Source organism: Passer montanus, unplaced genomic scaffold, assembly GCF_014805655.1.
Source record: "Passer montanus isolate IOZ18808 unplaced genomic scaffold, ASM1480565v1 scaffold42, whole genome shotgun sequence".
Lineage (NCBI taxonomy): Eukaryota > Metazoa > Chordata > Aves > Passeriformes > Passeridae > Passer > Passer montanus.
Window position 1 is genome coordinate 1,919,985 of NW_024369041.1, and position 27,296 is coordinate 1,947,280.

At 41.6% G+C, this 27,296-nt stretch overlaps 1 protein-coding gene and 1 long non-coding RNA gene across 2 annotated transcripts in view; one reads left to right on the forward strand and one right to left on the reverse strand.

Moving 5' to 3' along the window:
- The first annotated feature begins 1,076 nt into the window (after positions 1–1,076).
- Positions 1,077–13,674, forward strand: RGR (retinal G protein coupled receptor). The gene is made up of 7 exons (XM_039719673.1): positions 1,077–1,251; positions 4,027–4,183; positions 4,902–5,023; positions 9,587–9,740; positions 10,358–10,475; positions 11,970–12,083; positions 13,003–13,674. The coding sequence occupies exons 1-7, from the start codon at positions 1,173–1,175 to the stop codon at positions 13,144–13,146; spliced, it is 888 nt and encodes a 295-aa protein (XP_039575607.1). The 5' UTR covers positions 1,077–1,172; the 3' UTR covers positions 13,147–13,674.
- The window catches only part of LOC120507263, a 29,721-nt gene continuing 12,790 nt past the window's right edge, over positions 10,366–27,296 (reverse strand). The window contains exons 2-4 of the long non-coding RNA XR_005628707.1: positions 24,059–24,146; positions 14,258–14,350; positions 10,366–10,505 (exon numbers count right to left, since the gene is read on the reverse strand). This is a non-coding gene — a long non-coding RNA (uncharacterized LOC120507263). The remainder of the gene's footprint in view (positions 10,506–14,257; positions 14,351–24,058; positions 24,147–27,296) is intronic.

Consider the following 27,296-nt stretch of genomic DNA (forward strand, 5'->3'; position numbering starts at 1 on the left):
AAAAAAACTCAGCAAGATGGTTTCACAACAGCCTTGAAGCTCTAATCAGTTCTCCTGGGCATCACAGCCTTTAAGCACAGATTTCAGGAAAACTGCAAAAAATCCACCATCTTCAACCAACACCCCTGATTGTAAATGCACCCCTGAAATGTAAACTTCACCACATAGTCAGGAGAGCTGAGCAAGCTCTGTTGGCATCTGGAGTGAATTCACTCTGCCTGAGACCTCAATCAACAGGCAGCCAGGTCAGCACAGTGTGGGGCCTGAGCTGAGGGAAGCTCATATCCCCTGGGCTCATATCCCTTTCTGCTCCCATTTTGTAGTAGGATTATCAGGATGAAGAAAGTTACGTAGCAAAGAACTATCATGCTAGTGGCACCTTGTTAAGGCAATGAGCTGGAGGTTGGACAAGCTGCAGGCTGCACATAGTCCAGAGCCACTGTGCACCCAGACTCCAGCCCCCAAATATCTCCAAAAGGAAGGTGATTCCTGTGAGTGCTCACCACTGAGCAACTCACTCATGTCCTTGTATGTTTAGGGCCCCAAATCAGTAATTTGTGTTTGTCTTTAATCAAGCTGTGCCACTGTGCATATTAATTTAAGCCTCAGTTACAAAAAGGAAATATGTTAATATTAGAGAACAGTCATTGCCAGAAAAATATATTGGCCAGTTTCTAAAAAAAAAATGGGTGAGGGGAAGATCTACAAGCTGCAGAAATTATTGGTTCATACTTTTCCTCTAATTATCAACTCAATGAGTGCCCCTTTGTTTTTCAGGTCACTCCCCAATTACATGTTTCCTTTGTTCCACAACATTTAATTCTTTTGCAGTGTTGCAAAATTAACTGGACAGGTTTCTTAATCTTGTGTCTACAAAGAACTTGTTGTAATTGCCATGAATGCTTTCATTTTGCTGGTGTCTGAAATACGATTTGCAGGGGAAGGGGGAGTACGGGCTGATGCTAGTCCCATCACTAATAACATTCCTGCAGGGATTGTAGTGGTGGGAGTAAAAACCCCAAAGCTTTTATATAATAACAGCATGTGTTTGCACGTGAGCTGCTCCTTTAAGAAGCCTTGGGCTACTGGAAGTAGAGAGATCCAGAGAAAAGGCAGCCCCACAGCTATAACAGAGGGCATAGGTTAAATCTTTTGGCATATTTATCATAAGAATGGTCGCTGCACACCCTCTCCCTGAAGGCTTCACTGAAATAGAAGTGTTTGCCATTGGCACTGCCCTGCTGGTAGAAGGTAAGTTTGGTGGGGGACCTCGGCAGCAAGAAGATTTTTTTCCCCCCTATTATTTCTGGTAAGAGGGGAGAAGGAAAATTGAAGTGAACAGCAGCATTTGTGGTGTGCTGACCCTAGTTACTGTGGCTACATCACCAGTACTTCTGGTGAGTAAATCAGGAAGAGCTGAAAGTTCTTTGCTGTGAAGATCTGCACTCTCTGCATAGCTGTGGCAGTGAAGTAGAGCTACTCAGCTCTCTTCTCAGGAATTTGGGATGTAATATTTTGTTGTTGACTTTTAAAGGCAATTTTATCTTCCTCTGGGAAAAGAAGTTGAAATGACTGATAATCTCTCAATAAAATTGCACTGCTTGTTTTGCAGCTTGTGATGGCAATCTTACAATCAAACATGATAGCTCCAAAAAGACCTGTAAACTGTTAGCATACATCCAGACTGCATTGGTAGCACCGCAATTAATGGCTGCTGGGTAAAAGTAACAAAGCATATCAATTTAATTGAGCCAGTCTGATCTTTTCTTAAGGCATATTCCACTTATTGAGAGACTGTAACAAAACAGTGAATTTATATCTACCTGGCAGCTAGCAAAGGCTCATAGCTAGGATAATGTTGGTGTCAGTCCCAGGGCCTGGGATCCCATTCCTGCATAGGAATCAGAGGGGATGTGGGAATTGTGGGGCCCAACAGCAGAGGAGGAGAAGCTGTGAGCACCCTCAGAGTGGGATAAATGCTTGTTAGCTCACTCCATGAACATGGAGCACGGGTGCTCACCTTTGCCTTCCACCCAAGGTCATACGTGGCTGCAAAAGAAAGCTGGAAATGATGTCAGACACTCTTGCTTGGAAGAGAGGGGGAAAAGCTTCTACCTCTTGCCCAGGAGCAGGCTGCTGCCTAAACAGGGCTAAGCCTGGCCCACAGTCCCCAAAGCCATGTGCACAGCCTGGCAGCACAGGGACAGTGACAGTGCTGGGGCTGGCAGAGCTGGGTCCTGCTGGGGACCTGCTCGTGGCACCACGGCCCTGCCAGCCCTGACCTGTGCTGGGGCTGCAGCTATGGAAGTTCCAGCAAAGAGCCCCATGGCAACCTTCAGTTAAAACTAGGTCTAGTCTAACACATTTATGGTTTATTAAACATAAGTATGTTCCGTGGGGTTTCAGGCAGAATGTGCCCAGTATATTGGCAGTAAAACTTTGTTATTGTCATCTGGGTTAGAAGACCAAGCTAAACAATCAAGGAGTCATTTACTTTCTGAAACATTCTGAGACAAAGGTGATGAAGACCTCTCTTTTCCTCATGGCAGCTTCTAAGTGCAGCTTGCAAAGAAAGGTTGTGGTGAAGAGTTGCATCCAGTTTATTAAGTGAACATATTTGCTGATTTAAAAATGAAAACTCAATACTTTCTTAAAAAAATTTAGTAAGTTCTCTATGTGTGCACTCATGCTGACCTTCAAGAAAGCAGAATCTGGTAAAGCCCGAGGCTTCCAAAAAGAGGGAAAAGATAGAAAAAAATCTGATATAGTAATAACTCTTCAGCTCTACTCTAAATATGCTCAGAACACATCTCTCCTAAAGGCTTCTCTGCATTTGAGAGAGTTAACAGCAGTTTTGCCCTGTGGGTGGGAGGTAATCTAGCAGGGAGGAAATAAAAACAGCAGATCTCAAATGGCTCCAAATATTTCTCCTGGAAATATTTTGTTCTATATTGTGCAATGATAGACACACATCAGCTGTTACTATGGTTATGCCATCAGCCATTAATGCAATTAAGGTAGAAGCAGGATTTCTGGCTAGAAAAAAATCATCCATCTTATGTAACTGCAGAATTAAGACAATAAGCATAAGTAACTACACTACTTTACAGAATTAGGGGATATGGATTTTTTCTGTGCTACAGCATTTCTTTTTCCAAGAAGAACACAAAGACACAGTGCCTCTCATCTAACTGAGACTTAGAGACTGGATGTTGAGTCAGATCCTCATCAGAGCTAAACTAATTCAGGTCGCCTTCAAAAGGGCATTAAAGGACAAAGCTTGAGTTTAAACCAGTGAAGGATGGGCTTCAGAGTGGCACAGCTCTGTGCTGGGTGAATAGCTTGGGTTGCTTGGATCCCTCTCTGAGGAACAACATAAACTTATTTTTTTTAATCTATCAGTGACTGCTCTTCATAATTAGATTATTCCTTTCCATGTATAGTCTGTTGACGAGGGACAGTAATAAGATTGAGCTGGTGTAATTCAAGCACTGTGTAGGCTACCCTGAGACTGAAGTCCAAAGGGAGGCAGGCTGACTGAAACATGGCTGAGGGATTTCTGTGCTTAAACAAAAAGGAATGTTACAAGGGATATTAAATACAAACCATTTTTCTGTCAAAGTCAGGCCTGGACATGTGCACAGCAGCAGCATGTGCTGGCTGTCAGCTCTCTTGAAACTGCCTCCTCTGCATCTCACTCGCTCTGAACCCTGAACCATGTGTCCCTGCATGCAGCCTGACAATCCAGTTTCTCTTATTATAACAAAAGGCAGAATTATAAATAAGATCAAACTGCTTCTGCTCCACATGAATGAAGAAGTCTGAAGCACTGGCTTGAGCTGTCACCTATGACTTCTCTTCTGAAAGCCTTTGTAACTTGCGTGCAGACTGACCACTACAGATCTATTTATTCCCTGTGCATAAGATTCCACTGTAATTATTGCTCTCTCATCAAAGAAAACAGCAGCATCATTGTAGTTATTTTCAATTTCCACTTGAATCACACCAAACAATTCTGTCTTTCAGCCCTGCTTGGTTTCTGTCTGAATGGCTTGACAATCATTTCTTTCCGAAAAATCAAAGAGCTGCGAACGCCCAGCAATCTGCTGGTTCTCAGCATCGCCCTGGCCGACTGCGGCATTTGCATCAACGCCTTCATCGCTGCCTTCTCCAGCTTCCTCAGGTATGGCACAAAGGTTTTCCCAAAGCATGCTCGGGAGAATCACGTGAAAATTAACATCTTAAGTTCTAAGGGGTCTAACTAATTAAATGGCTCTCTTTCTACCGTAAGTCATAGCCAAACTTCTCATTCCCTCAATCCAAAACAATGAAACAAAACCCTACATGCTTCTACTGGGCAAGTAGAAAAGCAAATTTTACTGCATATCATCACTGACAGATTATAAGACTGACTAGAGAAGACATTTAGCCAGACAACTTTACCAGTGGTTATAGAAGCTAACTGAATATCAAAATATCGTGTCACTAAACCTCTAGGTTGACCCTAAATTTGTCTGCAAGTCTTTATATGTTTGTTGTGTTGCACTGACTTGCACACATTGACAAATTGCCTCCTCATAAAGGAAGCAGACCTTGAAGATCTGGATAATTGGATGAAACGTAGATTTCAAATTTAAAAACACCAACTTTTCAATACACAGATGCAGGGTTATATTTTCTTCTCAGTATTAAGAGTACAAACAGCTGTTGTACTGTAAGAGACACCACAGCAAGAAAAATGCTGGCAAATGCCTAAAAGCAAGCACAGTAACATTTTTCACAGTGTTTCTCAGATTCTCAGGACAAGCACAGGCTATCATTTTACCCTCTCTGTTAATGCAATTTCCAAACATGTCTTCACCTTTCTCTATACTTTTCTTAACGTATTTGTTTGTTGACAGATACTGGCCCTATGGCTCTGATGGCTGTCAAATCCATGGCTTCCATGGCTTCCTGACAGCCCTGGCCAGCATTGGCTCCAGCGCAGCCGTCGCCTGGGACCGATACCATCACTACTGCACAAGTAAGGGCTGCAGTTCCCCTCACAACCTTCCCCACATGCTGCAAAAGGCAGCTGCCTCAGCTTTCTGAGAATCAAAGCAAGCACATACTTATAATTTGTGTATCTTGTATATAAGTTTGGTTTTCTGACACACTAGATACAGCAAATATAAACAGCTTCTCCAAAGGAACTCTTCCCATACAGGGGAAATTATCAACCATCAGGAGATATTTCCTTGTCCTGATCACATCTAATTTGTGACCCTCTTGCCATGCTTTCTTTAAATCCATAAGTAAACTTTACAACAAAATCCCAAATAAAATCCAGTTCCTCATATTGAAGAAAAATCTGTTCATCTTGGGCTTTCATCCAACACCCTGCTGTGTACCAAAGAGATCATCACATCCATGCAGAGTTTACTAGTGACAGATAAATTTGGTGTAAGCAGAGAGCTGCCTCTGCAGAGATGGTGGCTGGAACAGGGCCCATGCAGCGGCATGACTGGCTCAGCAGCCCCTTTGTGCAACATGCAGGCAATTTGGGGTGCAGAGACTTTTTCCCCACAGAGCCTCCACAATAGTCCAGCAGCCAATGGCAAAATACACCCAAAAAGCACACAGGGAATATGGTCAGTCTGATCCTGTTGAGGAAAGGTTGCCAACTTTTTTGTTCTGCAATTTTTGAAGGAATCCAGCTCAGGCAAAGAAATGTATTTTTTCATGTCTAGACCAAGGCCCCACATAATGCAGGCTGTGAGCTAAATCCATACTAACACCCCTTGGACACTGAAATGCATTTGGAGCTGGAAGAGGAGCATCTGTATTTCACAAGAGAGAGCCTGAAAATAAGCATCTCTGGGAAAGACATTTTACTCTCTGCCACATTGACTTTAATGCTTTTGTGTCATGCACTCCTCCAGTCAAGAACATGCACTACATTAAGAGGACAGAAGGGCCCTAAGGGCACAAGCTTCTTTACTTTGCTCAAATTGTTACTTACTGATGGCCAAACATGGCTCCTAAAGTGAACATTTTGAACAACAAAACAAAATAAAAACCCAGAAGGTGCTCATGCCCTGTGGTTATTCCAGTAAAACCAGCCCTTTCTAGTTCGATTCTTCACATGCTGATTGCAAGGAAGATTAAGTCATATTTCAAAGACGTGCTACACCAAGCCCACAGGCTATACTGTGTTCTCAATCCATACATTAAACCCCTGTTGACACTGGTGTGAGTTGCATGCCTGTACAGAAGGTACAAAATACCTTTAGCTAAAATACAAAGCTATCAGCCTTTTATCTTCATTCCCCAGGATCTGATACTCCTTCCAAGCTCAATTACATCATCCCCCGTTTTTTGTTATGTCCTAACAGTTTCCCAAGAAAACCTTCATTGTGGCATTCCTCAGCTTGATTATTTACTATCCCTATTTCTGGGAAGAAAGAGCTGATGAGAATGTTAGAGATGACTATGATGATAGGATAACCTGGGACTTTACAACCATTCTGGATGCTCATATCACAAATTTGTTCACCAACATTCTGAAAATTGACCAGGTTTTTAGATTTGGAAGTCAGCACAGCCTTAAGTCACAAAACCCTACCTTTAAAGTGTATTGATAACTAGACAAGTCACTCACCAGAAATCAGGTTGAAGTTGCTTGGTATATGGAAGAAAATAGTATCATCAACCCATGTGACAGAGAAGGTCAGGGTATTTTACTCTTCCCTCTCTTCTTTTTTTTTTATTTACTTCTAGGCAAGCACACTGGGCAATTCTCTTTTCATCCCCTAAGTGTGGCTCTGGGGTCTATGAGATGCTACTTTCACAGCAGAGGAGAGAACTAGAGAAAAAACCAAAAGTATGCATTAAGAGGAGAGATAGCAGGGAAGTCTGAAGGGTATCAATATCAATCCCTAGCAAGATGGGGAAAAAAAGATTTTAAAATTTGATCATTAGGGGGGAAAGGAGAAAACAGAAGTAGTTATGTGTGAGTGCCTGACAGTGAAGAAGAAAAGGGCAGATTCTGAGGAAGCTGTCTCTCAGCAGCCAGGTATTCAGGACAGAAGGCGACAGTTTAGATCAAGGCAGACATTGTCAGTTCCTCTCTGGCCATTCACACTCCACTCACACTGCCATTAGAAGTTTGGGAAGAGGGAAAGGATCCTGGTCCGTTCATAAGCACAGCATAAAGTTACAGATTTAAAAGGAAAGAAAAAAGTATAGATTTTTAACTTGCATTTAAGAACTAGGGGGAAACAGAAAAGCTGAAGTGATTTATATCAGTACTTCTCTGAATACCATAAAAGAGAAGACAAACAAAACCAGCAGGGATTTCACAGCAGCATTCAATTTCTTATTCCTACAGAAACTGAACACTTGTGAGCACCAGTGACTGTTGCTTTTTGCACTGCAGATGAAGTAAATGCTAACACCTATTTCATTTATGACTGATATATATTTTTCCTTAGCAAATTTTCAGATATTTCTCTCTTTTGCAAACTAATTTTAAATTATGCATGCCATTAAGTTTGGTATAAGGCATATACTGTCCTGAAATATATTATAACTTAATATTATACAGCTATTATAACTTAACCATTTGTAAGAATGAGAAAAATAGACTATTTTTCCCCTCCATCATAGGAAATCATAGAAAATATTGACCTTTTATTTCAGACACTCCTTTGAACAGCAGACTGAAATCTAGCTGAAAGGCAGCCCAGTGTCAGAGATGTATTTTTCAGCCTGTGAAAATCAGCTAAATGTTTGAATAAATCATAAATCTTTACAAAAACACATTCATAAATGTTTCCACAAACTAAACCCTGAAACATAGTTATGATTATATCACTAAAAACTGGCTTTCATGATCAAAAGGATTAAGGTTCCATGCTCTATCTAGCACTTGCTAAAAGTTCATCTTTTGGCATCATAATTTTAGTAATCTTTGAATGAAGAGAGGGGAGTCTTTCTGTTCCAAAGCAATTAGAGAAAATGTTTAAAATCCCCTGTATTATTTCCCTGTGTGGAAAAGAGAGGCTTCCCTTTTGTTTTTCAAAGAGGGAAAACCAGAGCACAAGACTGATTGGACTTAATAGGACCAAACTGCCAGCACAGGGCCCTAATTAAGAATTATATCTGTAAGCATATGCTGGAACCCCATACACATGCATTTAATTGAATTAGGACCTACATGGCTATTACATTAAATTTTGTCAGGCCAAGAAAAGGCATTTAAGGTAAAGCAATGGCCTGATGTGGACAAAAACAACTGAACTGCTCTCAACATGTGCTCTTGCTTTCAGCCTTCTCAGGGGAGGACATTTTTGCCATGTGAGGACAGCATGATTCTTTCACTGTTCTTGTACTGAAAGTGTTTTTCTGAGTAAAACTAAAGTAATCTCAAGCTTGTTTAATTTTACATTCATACATTTTTAGCTACTTCTGATGTGCGTGTAAATATTTTCTGAAGGGTCAACCAGCAGCTGATTTCACCAGTCTAAATATAAATGCACCTCATCCCCAGTCCTTCACCTCTGAGGGACAGATCAGAATTGGCCTGAATCTTTCTGCCTGCTGTCATGATGCTGCTGTCTAATGGCAGACAAAAAGATTGCTTCCCAAGCTCAGTGAAAATTACATCATTACTTGTCCCTAATGGGAGATTGGATTAGAAAGGAGTGCTGGGGAAAGTCACTGTTCTCCCTGCTGGTGCTGCTGGCGTCATGGGCTGCTCAGCATGGGCACGATGACAGACACTGGCCTCAGTAACAAAATTATCCCGACCTTTTTACATGCAAGCAGTGAGGCTAGCACAATATCTTGCAGCAGCAAGGAAGCCTTGCCTGTCTTCTCCATGAAGAAATACTTCCTGTGTCTTCTCAAGTTTCCAATCTTCCGTTACATTCCTATAGTATTTGGTGGAACCAGATGAGATAGGCACAAGGGAATGCTTTATTATAAAATTAGAAAAAAATTACTAATGCTGAGCTTCACATTTCCTGTTATAGGCTAAGTGATCTTAAGGGCAAAATTACTTGTCCAGTAGTATTTTTAGAACAAGCTCTGTTCTCAGGTTGTGATGACCAGTAATTTTAGAACAGGGTATATGACATATCCACACCCTCCTGGCCTGGCAGGAAGGAAGAAGGCAGGGGCTGGGGCGTGTGTGCAGAGTCACATTTCTGACCTGACCCACACTCTGCAATGGGGCTCTGTTTCTTCAAACACTGTTTATTGCATCACCCTGTTCATTGTGTTCGCTGCCTCATCTGTGTCTTTTAACACATTCCCAAAACACAAGAATATAGTGTTCGTAACAGCAGCTGTATCTCCACTGTGGTACAAAGCTGAGCAGCAATACAGCATTCATCGAAGTAAGACACACAAAAAGGGAAGTACAGTTTGCTGTTTCCTAAAAGCTGCCTTCATATTTCATGGAAGACTGATTCCTCCAGACTCAGATCAGCTTCACGATACAAATCACAAACAACTGCTTGTTTCTGCCTGAGGCCCAAGGGCCTGACAGCTGTTTCCAGTGGTTTTGTTCAGGGCATGGAGACTCCCTTTCCTCTTCCCACAGGGAGCAGGCTGCAGTGGAGCACAGCTGCCTCCATGATGGTGTTTGCATGGCTCTTTGCTGCCTTCTGGTCCGTGATGCCCTTGCTGGGCTGGGGAGAATACGACTATGAACCCCTCCGAACCTGCTGCACCCTGGACTACAGCAAAGGGGACAGGTGAGGGCCAGGGCCAGCTCCCACAGGAGCAGAGTGGAGGCTGCCATCCCCTAGGATGGCCTTGGGGGCACACAACCCCCCCCAGCTGTGCCCAGCACTGTTCCTGGGGCAGATGTCCCTCCCCAGCATCTGGGACAAGGCAGGCACCACCCCAGGCTGCCTGGACTTGCATGGTGGCACATGGAACAGCTTCCTCTGTGGGAGAGCCTGGTGCTTAGCTTTCTGCCACTCCCTCACCCATCTATGTGCTGCATCTTTTCTGGGTTTAGGGCTTGAAACTCTTTCAGAATAGTTTCATAATATTTTCATAATAGTTTCATAATATTTTCATAAAGCTTTTGGCTTTATGTAGGCCAGCACAGATGTCTGAGTAGTGGTGTTTGGGTTTAAAATACAAATACCTGTTGTGATTTTCTACAAGACTATCCATTCCACACACAATGGCACAGTTTAACTGGCCTTCAGCAAATTCTGCACCTGAAGCACATTGACAAAAGTGGTATTAGCAATTTTTAAATTGGTATTTACAATTTGGTAAATACTTACAGCAAGTTTACATAGATGTACTAGACTTGAATTAACACCATCTTTTTTTCTTCCCTCCTCACCTTTTCCAGAAACTATGTCACATTCCTTTTTGCTCTGTCCACTTTCAATTTCTTGATCCCAGGCTTCATCATGCTGACAGCCTATCAGTCCATACACCAAAAGTTCAGGAAAACTGGGCACTTTAAGGTAAGAAAGCTCCCTGGACCCCTGCAATCACTGTGACAAAATAGGGCTGCATTCAGTAGAGACAAAGTCCTTGAAAAAAACCCAATTTCTTTCACAAAGACTTTGACTCAGCTCCTTCTGTCCTAAGTCCCCAGTGCTACTTGAGTAGGAGGGGAGTACAACACAGGATGGGGCCATTCAGAAAGTTCATGGAACATCATCCTTGGAAATATCAGCATTTTACCAGACGGCCACATTTGCCCCAACCTAGTGCTGTAAACAGTTCCTCATCAAAGGGGGAGTTGGACCAGTGTTCCTGGAGATTTCCCTTCATCAACACTGGTCCAACTCTCCTCAAAAAAACAAACACAGAGCATGCAGAATAGTTACCAATAGCATATCAATTTTTATCCAGGGAAATTTATCTCAGGAAGAATTGTTATTTCCTGCTTTGCTACAGGTCTTTGGCTTATGGCTGAGGAACTCAGAACTACAGCTCTGCAAGGAAACAGGCAGGCACCCCTTGGGGGGAGAAGGGCCTTCCCATACACATTGTATTAACACTTGGCTGAGGAAAGTCAGAAACCTTTATGAGCTGGAAACAAAGGAATTGCTCCAGTGTGGCAGGTCTATGGGAATCTAATGTGGTGATTGTATGAGTTGTTTGCTGAGGTGCAGGCTGGGGCACTATGCATGGCTGGGGGCACAGCCCAACCCCTGCACTCAGTAAAGACAGTCAGAGCTCAAGAGAAATGTTATATTGACAGAGACAGTCAGGCAGACTTGTTTGTAGCTGACTGGAATAAATACTTGTGCCCTCTGTATTTCTTGAATAAATCTCAGTATTCATTATTTTGTCTATTACTTTTTTCCAGTGAGTTTGTATGCACTAGCATGTGATTTCTTTCTCACGATTCTCTGTAGCTGTGCAGACAAGTTACAATGCAGAAAACTTAAGGATGAAATTGTCACTTCCTTAGTCATTCATATTTGTAAGATATTTGCGAACAGCTGGCCATGAACACCATGGATAGGTTCTAGCATAAAGGACAGAGAAATGCTTCTATCACAACACAGCTACTGCATGCATTTGTTGCACCAGCATAGCAGTGGCTTCACATAGTTTGTCTGCAAGACCATCTAGGAAGTCAGCAAAATATAATTCCTTTTGATCTGTTTTTAAATTTTCACTTAAATTTTCACTTAATTTTCAATTGCTTCAATTTCACTTACATTTTCAATTGCTCTCTCCCCTCAGAAGAAGTTACTGGCCATGGCTTCTATATCTAGCACACACAGATTTATCTGATCTACCATAAGGTGTTTTGCCACCTCTGTCACTCCCCACCCACACCCAGGATCAGGGCTTTGGTGCTGTTGCGCTGTTCTGTCCCGTGTCCTTTTGGCTGATCCTCTCCTGCTACTGAACACAAACCACAATCCCACAGGACCTCTCCCATCCATTTGTTGCAATGTGTGATTGTGAAAAGCAAACCTATTGCTCTTGTTTTCCAGTTTAATACTGGTTTGCCACTGAAGACACTGGTCATTTGCTGGGGTCCCTATTGCCTCCTGTGCTCCTATGCAGCAGTGGAAAATGTCATGTTCATTCCACCAAAATACCGCATGGTAAGTCAGTGCCACCCCAGACCCCAAAATTACATTCTCATCACTCCCCACTCTGTCTCCGTGCAACATTGCCAATTTACTCACTACTGGGTTTACTGGTAAAAACAGATATAAGAAGTAGTCCTTTTCCTCAAAGCATTCTGTTTGTCTACCATTTTTAGTGAAAACAGCTAAGCACAGTGATATAACAGGCATTGCATTATTGCTTTGATCAAGCAGTCATTTAGGAAGTCAGGGGTATATTTCTTCAGCAGTTAGTTAGGGGTGTGTAACCTGTACTGAACCTGTACTGTTCTGTGCCATGTAGGAGCTTTCTGTGTCCTTCCCAGAGTGAGGCACTAGCTCAGAATTTTCAGTTTTAAAGAGATCGATTGTCTCATTCACATTTCTAATACTCTCTCCTCAAGGAAGCTGTAATTTATCACTCCTAAGGTTCTGCTGCCTGCTTTTCCCTTTCTTTGATGAGTCTTGGCTCCAAAGCCACTGCTGGGACTCAGTAATATCACCTCAAACCTTTCAACTTTCATTCCATGCCCCAAAATCAGCCCCGTTTCAGGTCACTGAATGCATTACCGTGTTCAGTATCCCACATTAAATGTGTTAGCAACATCAGCCTGTTCATCCATGCAAAGGTGTCCATGGCACACCTTTCACTCCTCCTAAGTGTTGGTATGCACTCTCAAATGAATGATCCCTATTTCAGGCAATGCCAACCTAAACTCTTTCTCCTGGAAGCTATAACTTCCTGAGTAGGACTTCCCACCAGCCAAATTCCTTTTACTTCTACCCTGTCTGGGAGTAGCAAGCTAATGCTATTGAAGACATGCTTTTTTTTGTAAAGGGAAACTAAACAGAGGCTGACATCAGCCCACTGGCTTTTTGGTGTTTTCCTAGTAATAAATATTGTGTCTCATGACAGATTCCTGCCCTAATTGCCAAGACCGTGCCAACGGTGGATGCCTTTGTATATGCCCTGGGAAATGAGAACTACAGAGGAGGAATATGGCAGTTCCTCACAGGACAGAAGATTGAGAAAGCAGAGGTTGATAACAAAACTAAATAACCCATTATGGTATTAAACAAAATTACTGCAGGTACATCACTGAAAGCAAAATTCAAGAGAAAACTGAGTGCATTCTCTGGTATGTTGTGCAAAGGTGGTTCCACATTGGAAAGGCTGTGCATTGGCTACAAACAATGAAGTATGGAAAGAAAGCCCTCCAGATAACTGTCCAAACCACCATGAGCTGCTTGTCAAACAAGCTGCCTTAAACCTGTGTCGATTGTCATCAGTCTCATTTTATATGTCACTGTGAATAAACTATGTGCTGGAAAGCATTTTTTTTCTCCTGATAAAAGCTAACATAAAAGCTCAGCAAATTAACTGAAGCAGGATATTCATTTGCCCAGTGAGGCCTCATCAGATCAATCTGGGCAGGTTGTCCATATGGTAATGTCTGGATTACTAGAAGATTAAACCAGTATCCAGTATTGACCACATGTCTGCATAAATAGCTTGTTCATCTGAACAACTCATTTTCAGTGCACCCAAAACAGGCATTTCCAAATTTCCATCATGAATCTGACATCCTAGTTCCATAAAAACATTTTAGTGAGCATGTTTCCCCAGTAAGGAATATTGGCTTGGCTCCTATTCAAATGAGTTACTGCATGACATTCAGCTTTGTCACACACTAAACTGCATCGGATTTTGCAGCTGCTGCTTAGCAGGACAATCAAAAGCTTATAGTCCCTCATAAAAAACATTCATCTTTTTGTTGAACATTGAGCAAAAGCTAAAGGGAGGTATGAGTCAGATTCTTATGACAAAAATGTCATAAGAATAAAAATTAACTTCACATCTTCCATTAAATTCTCCTATGTTCTACATAAGAGAGCAATCCCTGCATCAGTGGTGATTAAAGAGTCTGAGCAATTAAAAAGTCACTTTCATAATTATCAGAATTTATATGTATTTTTAACTCTCAGAAATGTCCATTTTAAACATTTGTATTTGCTTGTGTTGCTCATATTGCCTATGGGATGAAAAACTGTCAGTTGATATTGCCTGTTATTACAAGATGTGTCTCAGAATTGCCCATTTGTAAAAAAATATGTGCATGACACAGATTAGGAGAGATTTTGTGCACAAAAAAAACTTAATTGATACTTACAGGGATCATATGGTTCATTTCCAAGCACTGACAGTGAAAGGGTTTTTGAAATTAAGAAAAAACTGATCCATCCTTTTGATGCCTTCCAACATACTAAAAAGGAAACCAGTTGTTTATGAGATACAAAAGGGTAAATGGTACAATCCTGCAAGCTAAACAATCAGTGGCTAGAAGAAACATTCCTCTCATGTCTAGAGATAGGGAATAAATGTCATTTTGTCAGCAGTTAACCAGCAGGATCCTATTCAGAGATGTGCTTTGGGACTTCATGAGGTTCAATCTGGTCACAAACTACCTGACAGAGCACTGAATAATGCCAGGACAAAATTATGCAGAATAATAACATCTAATGCTGACAGCTAAGACTCACATCTTAGGTACACATAACATAAAGTGAGAAAATGACAAAATATTTGCACTGATAAGTGAAAAATAATGTGTCTGGGCACAAAATTATCTCTAAGTATGTATCTACAGTGACAGCCTCTGAATGTGCAATTATCTTTTTATCAGGAAAGAGGCCTGGGAAGGTCTTGCAATCACCAGCTCCATTGTCAGTGGGGTCACAAAGACAAATCTCAGCAGAATGCTAAAAAAGCACTAAAAAAGGAGTAGTAACAAAACAGGACACAGTCACACCATTTGACTTAGTGAACAGGGTGCATAGTTTGGGACATTCCAACTCAGAGAGGATAAACTAGAAAAGGGCCACAGACATGATCACACACAGGGAGAAATTTGAACACAGTAGGGAGGAAATGAAGGCAAGACTTGGCTCAGAAGAGGTGACTGCTGAGGGGAACAGAGACAGCCTTATTGAACCAGGGATACAGGGCATGAGAGATGGAATGATTGTTTGCTGCTCCCAGTAGCAGAAGAATGATGGAGCACACAGTAAAATTAGTTTGAGATGTGCATTTTCTGAAGTTCATGGTTTGAGGAGTGTTCTTCATGCCTGCCTACTGAAACACATTATGGCTTACATAAAAAGACTGTAATAATATAATAAATAACAGCTAAAGACATTTGGCTGGGGACTGAGTCCCTTTGGCTTAAAGGAAACATACATCAGGAACTCATCTCAGACCTTGGCTCTTAGTCCATCTGCAGATTGACTTTTGTCTTGCTCTTACTACAAACTTTCTAATGTGGGAGTAGAAAGCAGCAGAACTGTTTCTTCATTCTGCTGGACAGCTACAAATCTCTGCTTAGGTTTATGCATGCTATTTCATATTGATTACTGAGAAGTAGTGATGGGTAAATCTGAATATCATAACTTAGAGAGCATAACATTGGTCAATAGTATTCAAGCCTTGAGACAAATGGGGCCTCTGTCCTGAGCAGCAGCCAAAGCTGTCCTCTAGAGCCCCACTGAAGAAATGCAAGGTAACAAAGTCACTGAAACCTTTCAGACAGTGCAAAACTTACAGATGGACTGTGAAGAGCACAGGGCGTGTTCATATGGCCCAGCACAGTGCTATAAGCCTGGGACTAAGCAGAGGCAGCAGAGTGCATTACAGTGAGATGAGAACAGCCTGTCCCACCCAAGAGAGAGAGACACTCACTTCAGATGGTTTCCTGTGCACTGTGATTCTCCCACTGGGTCAGAAGTCCCTCCTGGTTTCACTCTGCACCTCTAAACCTAAAGATGTACACAAAACCCAAGTAATTTCTCCTGTCATTTATCTCCCCTCTAAATATCTTCAACAAATGCTTCTCAGCCACTCAGGCCCACAGTTGTCCCATCCTGAGGGATCCTTCATACAAGTTACAAAAGCTCCTGAGTGAAGAGAGGTAAACAAAGCATTTGAAAAAACTGTTCAAACTCTAGTTTATAGTCTTGGCTGCTGACTTCCTGCCAAAGAGGGGAGGAATTGAGGTTGCTCATGGTTCATTTATTGCATTATGGATAATTTCTCTCTGAAAAAAAATTTTGAAACAAAAAAAGACATGGAAATAAACATGAGCATTTTCAGGGACTGGTCACCAAGATCTAGCAGTACCTGATAACTGGTCACTTTTCTGGCTACAACTAGTTCTCACCATGGGTTTATCCACAACAAGAACTGGCTGATGACCACTAACAATGGCCTAAACAAGTGCGCTGTGCTTCAGAAAAATGCCTGACAGCAAACTACAGTGCATCAAGAAGCCCTACATGTACTTCCAGTTAATTACACAGTTTACCCTTAGCACAGTCAGCCTTCACCACAATGTGCTGGCCCAGTGCCCCATGGCACTGCTGGTTGTCCAGGTCTTGCCAATGGATATCTCTTACCATCCTGATAACACCTGTCACAACAAGGTGTTATCTTGAGTAGTTTAGGCTGAAGCATAGACAATCCCATCATGTTTTTGTTCTCTGGAGAGTCACAGATGCCTAGAAACAGGATTTACATTATCCTAACCAAAGTACAGGCCAGGGGGTTATATAGGGGATGCAAGACACTCATGTACAGGTAGTATTCCACCTATTCTCTAAAGCAAACTGCATAAGAACAAAGAAATGGAGACTCAGCTTAAGCCAGTACAGCCAATATGAACAGCAGTGATTAATACCTGTCCTGTCACTAAAGATGAGAGTGACTACAACCACTCTGTGGCCACTGTTAAAAATAATTAAATGACACCTCAACTTATGTCACATTAGCCACTGGAACCCTTTGTTGGGAGACTCTGAACACAACCAAAATAGAAGTGGATGGTGAGCCTCTCCTTAGGATTCAATAACATGGAGACAGCTTCAGCCAGTACAGCCAATATGAACAGCTGTCCTGTCACTAAAGATGAGTGTGACTATAACAACTGTGTGCCCACTGTTAAAGATAATTAAATGACACCTCAGGTTATGTCACATTAGCCACTGGAATCCTTTGTTGGGAGACTCTGAACACAACCAAAATAGAAGTGGATGGTGAGCCTCTCCTTAGGATTCAATTACTTGATTCAGTATCGCTAGAAACAGGATTTACATTACCCTAACCAAAGCACAGGCCAGGGGGTTATACAGGGGATGCAAGACACTCCTGTACAGGTAGTATTCCACCTATTCTCTAAAGCAAACTGCATAAGAACAAAGAAATGGAGACTCAGCTTAAGCCAGTACAGCCAATATGAACAGCAGTGATTAATACCTGTCCTGTCACTAAAGATGAGAGTGACTACAACCACTCTGTGGCCACTGTTAAAAATAATTAAATGACACCTCAACTTATGTCACATTAGCCACTGGAACCCTTTGTTGGGAGACTCTGAACACAACCAAAATAGAAGTGGATGGTGAGCCTCTCCTTAGGATTCAATTACTTGATTCAGTATCCAGCCCCTCCTAATGCCCAGTGACCTGCAGCACTATATCCCATATCACTTAAACACCCTCCCATCCCTCTCACAGGCAAACTGAATTGTGCTCAGAGTGAGCATTCTGACATGCTGATGAAAAACAGACCTTCAAAGAAAAAACAGAAGGCAATTTTTCCTCCTTATCTCTAGATACAAAGTGTAATTTCTTCAGATTTTCTTTCAGCCATAAGTACCTCACACCTCAACTAGCATTTAATGCAGTTCTATTTTCAAGGTTATTAAACGCCCACAACTCCAAATGAAGTTACTGTGTCCTCAATAATGCTGCAAATCCACATCTGGCTGACTCAGCTTTCCTGCACTGCCCACACTTACAAACACCCTACAGTTCAATAAAAGGGAGTCAGGCTTTTCTGCAGTGCACATTTCTCATGTGCCTCACACACATTGTGATGTGTTTTCCCAGCACCTGCAGTACAACTGATGGGAGCATTACACCACAATTCAGCAATAGGGTCAGAGGAGGAATCTGCCCTGTTCCCAGTCTATCATCATGCCTCTTTGAACTGCATTACTGTAAAAGAGGGCAGTGAGCTGGTTTTGTCATCACAAAGAAAAAAAGGACTACCAAAATCTTAAACTTGGACCCAAGTGCTAGTGATTGGTTTTCTTCAACAAGATGGGATACAAAGACAAAAAGTGAAAGATAAGATCCTTAAAGCATGATGAATGGCAAGTGTTAGTCACAAGTACTCATCCTTCCTGTTATGTCTCACTTAAATTTCTGTTCATGTTCCACCTTCAAGGATGACAAAGTAGAGGCTCACACCCCAGCCAATGATGAGTTTGCATGTTGGAGTTAAACTTCAAAAAATATTTGGTACCATCTGCCTTTTTATACAGACTCACATTTGAGATTGCGCATCAAGGGATTACAGTCAATGGTCTGTATGAGCTACCCTGGCCAGGCTAACACAGTAAATACTCACAGGGCTTTTTGTTATGAAAACAGGCATTCCACTCTCTGCAGAGAAAAAAGGAGGGTGGGCCTGGTGCATTAATATTATGTAAAATAATAAGAATTTTTCAAAATGTGAACACACATACATACACATCTATATTAGGTGTTGTTCAGAAGCTTACTAATGTAATCATTTGTGTATATCATTAAAAGACAAAAGGATGCAGTAACAGCACCAGAAGCACAAAAATGCTTCTCAATGAGATGCAAGTCTGAATGATTATTAACACAATTGAAATTGTACATGCAAGAATTAAGAATTATTTTTTAACACTTTGAGACCCTTGGATTTCTGCAGACTGTAATTTCTTCCAGTGTTCACCATGTATGAAAGTTCCCAAAGCAGGTTTTGTTCAGAACAGAACATGAGATCACAGAAGAGGAGAGCTAGTGCTGTGTAAAGGGGCTGTGCTGGGCTACAGGTTTTCCTTGTTACAGAAGAAGCAGGAGACAAGCACAGGGCTCACTGGTTAGGAATAATACCCCTGAGCAGTGCCAGAGAGGTGAAGCAAAAGGAGCTGCAGAGAGCTGATACCTCCCTTGAGACCAACCCACAGAAACTGTCAAGACAATTAAGATTTTGCACCTAAATGCCAATTTAATGTATTTCAGATGCAAATTCAATTACCTGTTTTAAAGGAATCTAATTTTAATTAACCCAGGTCTCAAATTAATGTAAACTAATTAAACATTGTTTAGAAATATGTTTCAGAAGAAAATACCTAGTTCAGTAGGTCTCTAATGGTAGAAAATGTGTTCTCTTTACCAACAATTTGTTCTTGGGATTTAGAAAAATAATTGTGTAGCTATAAAGCAAGGCCTAATACTTTTTTACAATTCTGTCAAAAGTCAAGTTTGAAAAATAATTCTAATTACTGTAGTACAAAAATATGACTCAAGGAAGACAAACATTTGTAGCCTACAAACATGAATCTTTTTTTAAATGGAGCCAGCAATAGTTCACTTACATGTAGGCCAAGTTGGATGGGGTTCTGAATAACCTGGTCTAGTTAAAGGTGTCATTGCTTAAGGCAGAGGGGCTGGAACTAGGTAATCTTTAATATCCTTTCCAAACCAAATCAAGCCATACTATGATTCTATGTTATAAAAACCAGCAAAGAATATTATGTAAGTAGAAACAGAGAACAAGCTCACAAGAGCTACAGCAAGAGTGCTAAATTTCCAATGTGCTTGACAGCCTGACAGTGAAAACAAACTGTATTTTGACAGGCAACAGTTGGAGGCTCAAATTGCTGGAGAAGCCACTCTTTTAATCTTCTTGGTGAACAGTGAGAAAACAGATTTTTTTTTCATGGTGTTCATTGATTCGTGTCCACTGTCCCAAGATTTATTCCACTGAACTACACCGTGAGGTGCTACAGCAACATTCTTGATTTCTCTATCAATAAGCTGACCCATCATTCACAATCAGTTTGCAAACAAATTATATGATATTGGATGAGAAACCATTGTGCTGAAATCAGCTGTAGAAGCAGCAGGTTAAGGATACTATTAACTACAGATGGGGCAGGGGAAATGCCATCAAACAAACAGAAGGAAGGCAAACCCAATGCTTTGGTGGCAATATTTGTCAGCTCTTTCACTACTGAACTGAAGACAGTTCAAGCTGTGAAGCTGATCAGCACCCTGCAGCTGTGCTTCTGTCTCAGTAGTTCATTGAGTGGCAGCATGTCCTGGGTATCACACAGAATGGTACCTCTGAGGCATGGATTAAATACTGCATTTCCCAGAGACGTCTGAAGCCTTTCCTTTACTAGGAAGGGTTGACTTCCTTGAAACAGATAACAAACTAAAATCTTAATGGAGACAAGAGAGTGGGCTGATTTACTGTTAGCCCTTTATCTACAAAGAATCTGCATATTGAGATTCTTGGCATCACCATGTGATGCACCAGCTCCTGGAGGATGGTCCCCAAGCCTGAGTTTGGTACATGAGCTCTCCAAAGTAGAATCCACACAGAAAGTAAGGAAAAGCACCTTAAACAGGCTATAAATCTGAAAAGAGGAGGGATATTTGTTTCATGTCCTTTGTCAGCACACTGAGCCACTTCACTGCAGCCTGTTTTCAGCAAGGATTCAAACCTGGGACTAGGCAACTTAAGCCAGAAAAGACCTTCCTAGAATCACATTCTTGTACTACCAATTAGGAATAATTATTTTTAATTAATGGTTGGACCTGGTTTTGCCAACTGAATGAGAACAAGTAATTTGGAATTTATTTGACTTGACTTGATGTGAAGAAATTTAGATAATTATATTTTTTCCAGGATAAAATGCAAAGACTCATGTGTTCTAGTGAAAACCTGAATTTCTCCAGGATACTTGTAAGGATAAGTAAAATACAGCCAATCACACCTTTTATGGAATTCCCACATAACATGTTCTATGAATACTAGGTTACTGGCAGCTCTTAAAATACAGTTTGTAGGTAGATATCACTAAATGGGGACATTTTAAAATCAGAGATTTTTTTAATTGACTCTTTGGTTTTGCTTCTCTATGCTATAAAACTGTGTGGAGTAGTAACTAACAGATAGATGGGTAAATGAGCCATCAGGGTAAATAATTGTAACCTGCAAAAATGCATTTTGGTAAGATCAAATGTTTGAGATTCAAGAATGGAAGTTGCTTATATTTACATGATAGAAGACTTTGCTTTGAAAAACAGAGCTCAGAAAAGGATTTAGGGGTCATTTTAGATAATCGCCTCAATGTAAGCTGTCTGGGCAATGCTGTTGCAAAAAGGACTAATGAGATTCTTGAATATGGATGGGGGAGAATAATATGAAGCAGAAATAATGAAGGATTTCACCATCATTTGGCAGCACTGCCAAGACCATTACTAGGTTACTGAATGCTGTCCTAGTGTCTGCATTTTAAGAGGATTTGAAGACATTGGACAGAGTTCAAGTGAGTGTCACAAATGAATTCTCTGGCTTTAAAAAAAAGCCCATGCCTTCTGACAGGATGGGTAGGAAGCTCAGCATATGCAGCTCACTGAAGAGAAAGTGTAGACATACCTTCACCACCCTGCGTAGGTAATTGCTCTTGGGGAAGACCTACGTGAGGAGCTTTCCAATCTGGCTGACAAAGACCCAATGAATAAAAGTTGAAGTCAGAAAAATTCAGCCTTGAAATAAGGGGAAATTTCCCAGCAACAAAGTAATGAGAAACAGAAACAGCTTTTCAGGGGAACTAGTGAAACCACCATCACTTGCAACCTTTCAGACAAAGACAGACAGCTCTGAAGGTACACTTTTGGCCTAGTTTCAGACTAGATGATTATGGTTCTCCTTCCTGGCTTGGTAAGCCCTGGCCCCTTAGTTTCCCTATGCACAGCTTTATTTCCTCAGCCCTTGGTGAAACAGGACTGCCTGTACTGTAATCAATGCTCTTGCAATGCTTCCTTGATGGCTCAATGATGCTACAGGGGCTATGACTGGCAAGGATGAAGGGTTAGCATTGTGGGACCATGTTGGCCTCATGGTCAGAGAAGGGGTAACCTTATGTACTGTTCTGACATAAACAGGTAAGGTTTTGATAGCAGGTGTTTGAGAGATCATAATCCATGCCTAAGGATGCAAAGGAAATGTAAAATCTTCTTGGTAGCAATGGAGAATGTTCAATGCTTGTGAAGATATGGATGCTTCCCTTTACATTAAGGCCAAAACTATTTTGAAGTGTTCCCCTAGTTTCTCCAAATTCATCCACAGAGCACTAGGAAAGTGGAGCACAATACAGATATGGTCAGATCTGATCTCAGTGTGCTTGCTGAAGGGAGTCACACTAGGCAACTTCACTGGTCTAAAAGTTTAGAAGTCACTAGGTACTTGTTCAGAAGCAGGATCCTCCAGGGGATACTATACAGTGGAAAGCACTGCAGACAGACAGATACACCCGCTGTGGGATAGACAGGTGGGGAGAGCAGAGTATCAGCACCTCTGAAACAATTGCCTAAACATAGCATTTGAAATCAAATGTATATAGCAGCCATACCTATAAATACAACACATAAAGCAGCAATGAGTTTCAACCTGAAGCATCAGTGAAAAAACATGGTTCTTAACTCCAGTGAAACCCCACCCAGCAGCTGAAATTAGAAACGTTAATCCCATGGCATTGCCCATAATTAAAGACTCCATCTACCACCAAACAGCTGTGTAACTACTGCTGGCTGAACCTCAGTGCTTTGAAATAGGATTAGGAGGAAATTAAAAGAGAAGCAAGCATTGCAAGCATCAGTAAGGCAAGCAATACCATTGTGCTACATGGACCAAATGATAAAATTGCTGTTCTTTTGCAGTTACTCTTTCTCAGAATTCATTACCAGCAAAAATGAGAGTATTACAAACAAAACTAAGGAATTCAGGACTAGAGGCATGTCAGAATCCTATCACCCAACAGTCTCTCCTTACACTGAGCATTTATTAACTTCTTTTTGCTAAAATATTTGAGAGGTCTGAACTTGACACTTGTTCTGGTTTTGGCTGGGTCAGAATTAATTTTCTTCATAGCAGCTGATGAACAGCAATGTTTTGGATTTAGTGTTTATAATACAGTGATGTTTTCCTTATGGCTGATCAGCATTTACACAGAGCCAAGGCTTTTTCTGCTCCTCACCCCACCAGTGAGGAGGCTGGGGGTGCACAAGGAGTTGGGAGAGGACACAACCAGGACAGCTGGCCCCAGCTGACCTAAGGGATATTCCAGACTGCATTACATCATGCTCAGTATATAAAGCTGGGAGAAGAAGGAAGTACTTCCCAAGTAACTGCTATATGTGAGGAAGCTCAGCATTCTTGGGGATGGCTGAACACCTGCCTGCCCATGGGATGTGCTGAATGAACTCCTTGTTTTGCTCAGCTTATGGACGTGGCTTTTGTCTTATCTATTAAACTGTATTTATCTCCACCCACGAGTTTCCTCACTTTTACTCTTCCAATTCCTCCCCATCCCACTGTGGGGGGAGTGAGTGGGCAGCTGCATGGGGCTTAGTTGCCAACTGGGGGTTAAACCAGGACACCACTGCAATCTACTGCATTGATTTACCACCACAAGAGAACACAATGCCTCAGACAAAGATTTACAAACAACTATCCAAAGGGATGGTGTTCTCTCCTTGAATGTCTCTGAATTGTGCCTGTTGTTTTTCTGGCTGAAAACTATTTGTAGATATGGACAAATGACAAGACAGCAATAAGAAAGTGTCATCCTGTGAGAAAGGTGCCATATGGTACACAAATCCCATTAAGAGGGTTTAATTGTTATTTAAAAGCCTACAGGCAAGCAGGAATAAAAGGGAGACCAGTTCAGACATTCTCTGGATGATGATTTTACTTCCATTTTGGTTGCAGTCAGAATGCAAGATCCCTCCTTCCTCCTGCTGGGAGCCATTAAATATGACTGAAAGAATGTGGAAAAACCCCCAGTAAGCCTGTGCTGTGCACTGTGTCTTACCAAGTCCCAGGCTCCTGCAGTGCCTTGGTGCTAGCAGCCAGTCCTTCCTCTGTTGCACTGACAATTTAACTCAGAGAAGCTGGTTCATCTGTAATGCATGATGAGAATTCCATGGTTTGAAGTTTTTTATGTCTCTTTTCAAACGTAGCCCCCCCCCCCCCCCCCTCCAGATTATGGAAAAGGAATTAACTGGGAGGTCTTTTCAGGTGAGGTGGCTGTACTGTGACCAAGGGGCAGTACTGGAGCTGCAGAGCTGCCATCTGCACAGATTCCTTACATCCCAGGCTGGGCTTTCTTGTCACTGTCATGGAGGAAGGAATACAGATGAGGAGCTGGCTAACTGCTGCCTCCAACAATCAAAAATTATGGCACAGAGCTGGCTTGCCAAGCTTCAGGCAGTGGAAAAAAAATGACCTCTGAAAATGTATCCTGGCAGTTCCATCAAGGGTAAAACTGAAGTGTCCAGTTTGATTTTATTAAATTGGTGTATGGAAATAGTACATAATTTAGAATCATAGGCTTTGGTTAAAGATATGATTGCAAGGTTCTTAGCAGGCCAGGGGCTCAATTAAAAAAATTAAGTCCACAAAATTTAATTCCCTGTACCTTTATGCTTCAATGTCACTCTTGTTAACTCCCTAAAATTAGATTTTTAATCTCAGATTGGCACCCCATTCTCTGCCACTCAAGTAACACAAGCAGTGAGAAGATTATGGCCACTTATGCAGTATCTATTTTCCTATAATCCTTTTAGCACCATAAATGCTAAATATAGCATCCAGTTTAAATTAGCTTTAACCTCAAGTTGACTCCAGTTAACCATGCAGGAACAGTCAGAAGAAAAACAAAACCAAAAGCAAACCACACCTTAAAGAAGTCTAGAAAGAGGTAAAAATATTCCCACACTTTAAAAAAATGTAGTAAACTGTTCAGTGCATATTAACAGATGACTGCAATAGTGGTGAATTGTCAACACCTTTTTGAAAACATGGGGCTTGTGAGCCCTTAGGCTGCTACACATGAGTACATTGGGCACAGTACTCACCCTTACAAACAGCCATCCCAAAAAGTACAAGAATTTGGGGCTGCTCCTGCAGCTCCTTATTCCTGGCTATATTTACAAATTGTTAACACTGAACATGGAGGCATTTCTGTGCATCAAACTCCCACTAGTTTTTCCAGGGCAACTCTTTGTAGGCATGACAAGACCTTCACAAGGGAAACTGATACATCCCCAAATTAATAAGTCAGTAGTGAGAAGAGCTAAATCCGACCCAAAACCTAGAACAGGAATGGCTGCAGTGAAACAACTGCAGAGAACCCTGCCTTTTGCCTGGCAATTGCTTCAGGAAGAAATAAGTCCTCAGCACCACAGCAGGGGTTTCAGGAGGTCTCAGAGAGGGATACCCTGAGGGGTCCCAGCTCCTGCTGACCACAGCCAGCTTTACAGCTGCCAGGGGCAGACCACTCCATCCATGCATTTTACCTGGGGCATTGATAGGTTACACACTCACTGGCCTGTATCCTCTGTTTCTGTCTCTGCAACAGCACTCACCCTGACCAGCTGTTTTTCCAGCTGTTTTAGCCAGTTTGCCCAAGGAGCATAACAGGAAATGAATCCCAAAACCAAATCATCCTGAAGTAAAAAAACATGCGCCATTAGAGGTTCATCTCAAAACTTATTACTAGATTTAATAAGGAGGTAAATTTCTCTCCTTCTTACTTTTGCCCTTTTCATACACCACATGGAGACAAGGGAAGCCCACCCTCACACAGCCTGGTATTTTTTCATACTCCAGAGACAGAATGACTGCCAAACCCTTCTCTGGCATGGAAAACATCATAGAGATGCAAATTAAAATATATCTGATTGTGTCTGCCTGTCCATTTTGCTTCAGCTTGTTAGGAAAAATCAAACAGATGCCTAATGCTGAGCAGTAAAATGAGTACCCAGGAACTCTTCCCACAGTTTTCCTCCTTCACTTGGAGGACTGCCACATCCACAGATTGCGACATTCTCAAATGTTCATTATTGAGACACACTCATCTGTTAAACACAGTTTAGAAGGAGAGGATAGGCAGAGCTGGTCAAAGGAGAAATAATGGATTAGGAAATGTTCATGTGTACTGTCACAGCCACTACCAAAACATGTGGTGAGTTTCTGTTTAAAAAGCTATGAAATCGCAACAAAATAAACAAACACATTGATGAAATGGAATTGGAGTTCTACATCAAAAGCAGAATCAAACTGGCTGTAGACAGGAATGCCAGAGCCCACAGTACCCTCACACATAAGTTTTTTTTTATTTTGGAAAGGCTGTACAGTAGAAGAGTAAACAAAACATTTTCAACTACACCTGGCTACACCAAGGAGCAATAAGACAGCAACCAGTATAGGTCATATCTGGAGGAAATATAAACTCCAGGTATTTATCTTGAGCCTCCTGAGGTTAGACTGAGCACCTCATGGACCAAGCAGGAGTATCACTGCCTGAAGAGCGCTCGGTCTCACGAGACACGAGGGGAGCAGCAGCACCATGGAGAGCAGGGGGACACAAAGGTGAAAGACAAGGACACAGTGGTAGAATCACACATTTAGAGGGGAAATTTGTTAGTTTTGCTGTATTGCACTTGCAAACCTATTCAACTCTTGACTTCAGCAATCCTTTTCACACTGGACCAGACCCCTACAGTAGGTGATGGACAGAGATCCCAAGTAGGTTACACAAGAAGTTACCTGGCTTTCAAAAACTGAGCCCTTTGGAATAAAATCTGATTACTTTCATTCTGCAGAACTTTCAAAACTTGCTCACTGGTACTTTTAAAGTGATTAGCAAGTTGAGCAAATATCTAAGCTATCATTTCCTCCTGAAATACAGGTTAAAATCTTAAATTTTCTTGGGCTCTGCAATGGTACTATGGCACAGTTACAGTATAAAGCAACAAGTCACTTTAGATGAAGGAGGCTGTTAAGGTTTTGCTCTCCTCTTTATTCTTAAAAACAATAGCCAAAATCTCATCATAACATAAGGAAGCCCAGTCCTAGAAATTGGAAGAAAGAGATTAATGTTATTATGCTAGTGAAGAGCCAGCCTATCTTCTCTTTATTCAGTCCTGTGTTACCATCACCAGAGTACACTGAAAGGGCAAACTTTCACCAGAGGGGAAAAATAAGTGGCTCTATGCCAAGTCACTCCATCCTATGCCCACAGCCAGAAAAGATTCACAGCTGGTGCA

What these genes read in the sequence shown, in the direction of transcription:
- RGR (XM_039719673.1), top strand. Translation starts at nt 1,173, where the DNA reads ATGGTCGCTGCACACCCTCTCCCTGAAGGCTTCACTGAAATAGAAGTG. An exon ending in ATACCATCACTACTGCACAA is followed by an intron (nt 5,024 to 9,586) that starts GTAAGGGCTGCA and finishes CTCTTCCCACAG; the next exon opens with GGAGCAGGCTGCAGTGGAGC. An exon ending in GACTACAGCAAAGGGGACAG is followed by an intron (nt 9,741 to 10,357) that starts GTGAGGGCCAGG and finishes CACCTTTTCCAG; the next exon opens with AAACTATGTCACATTCCTTT.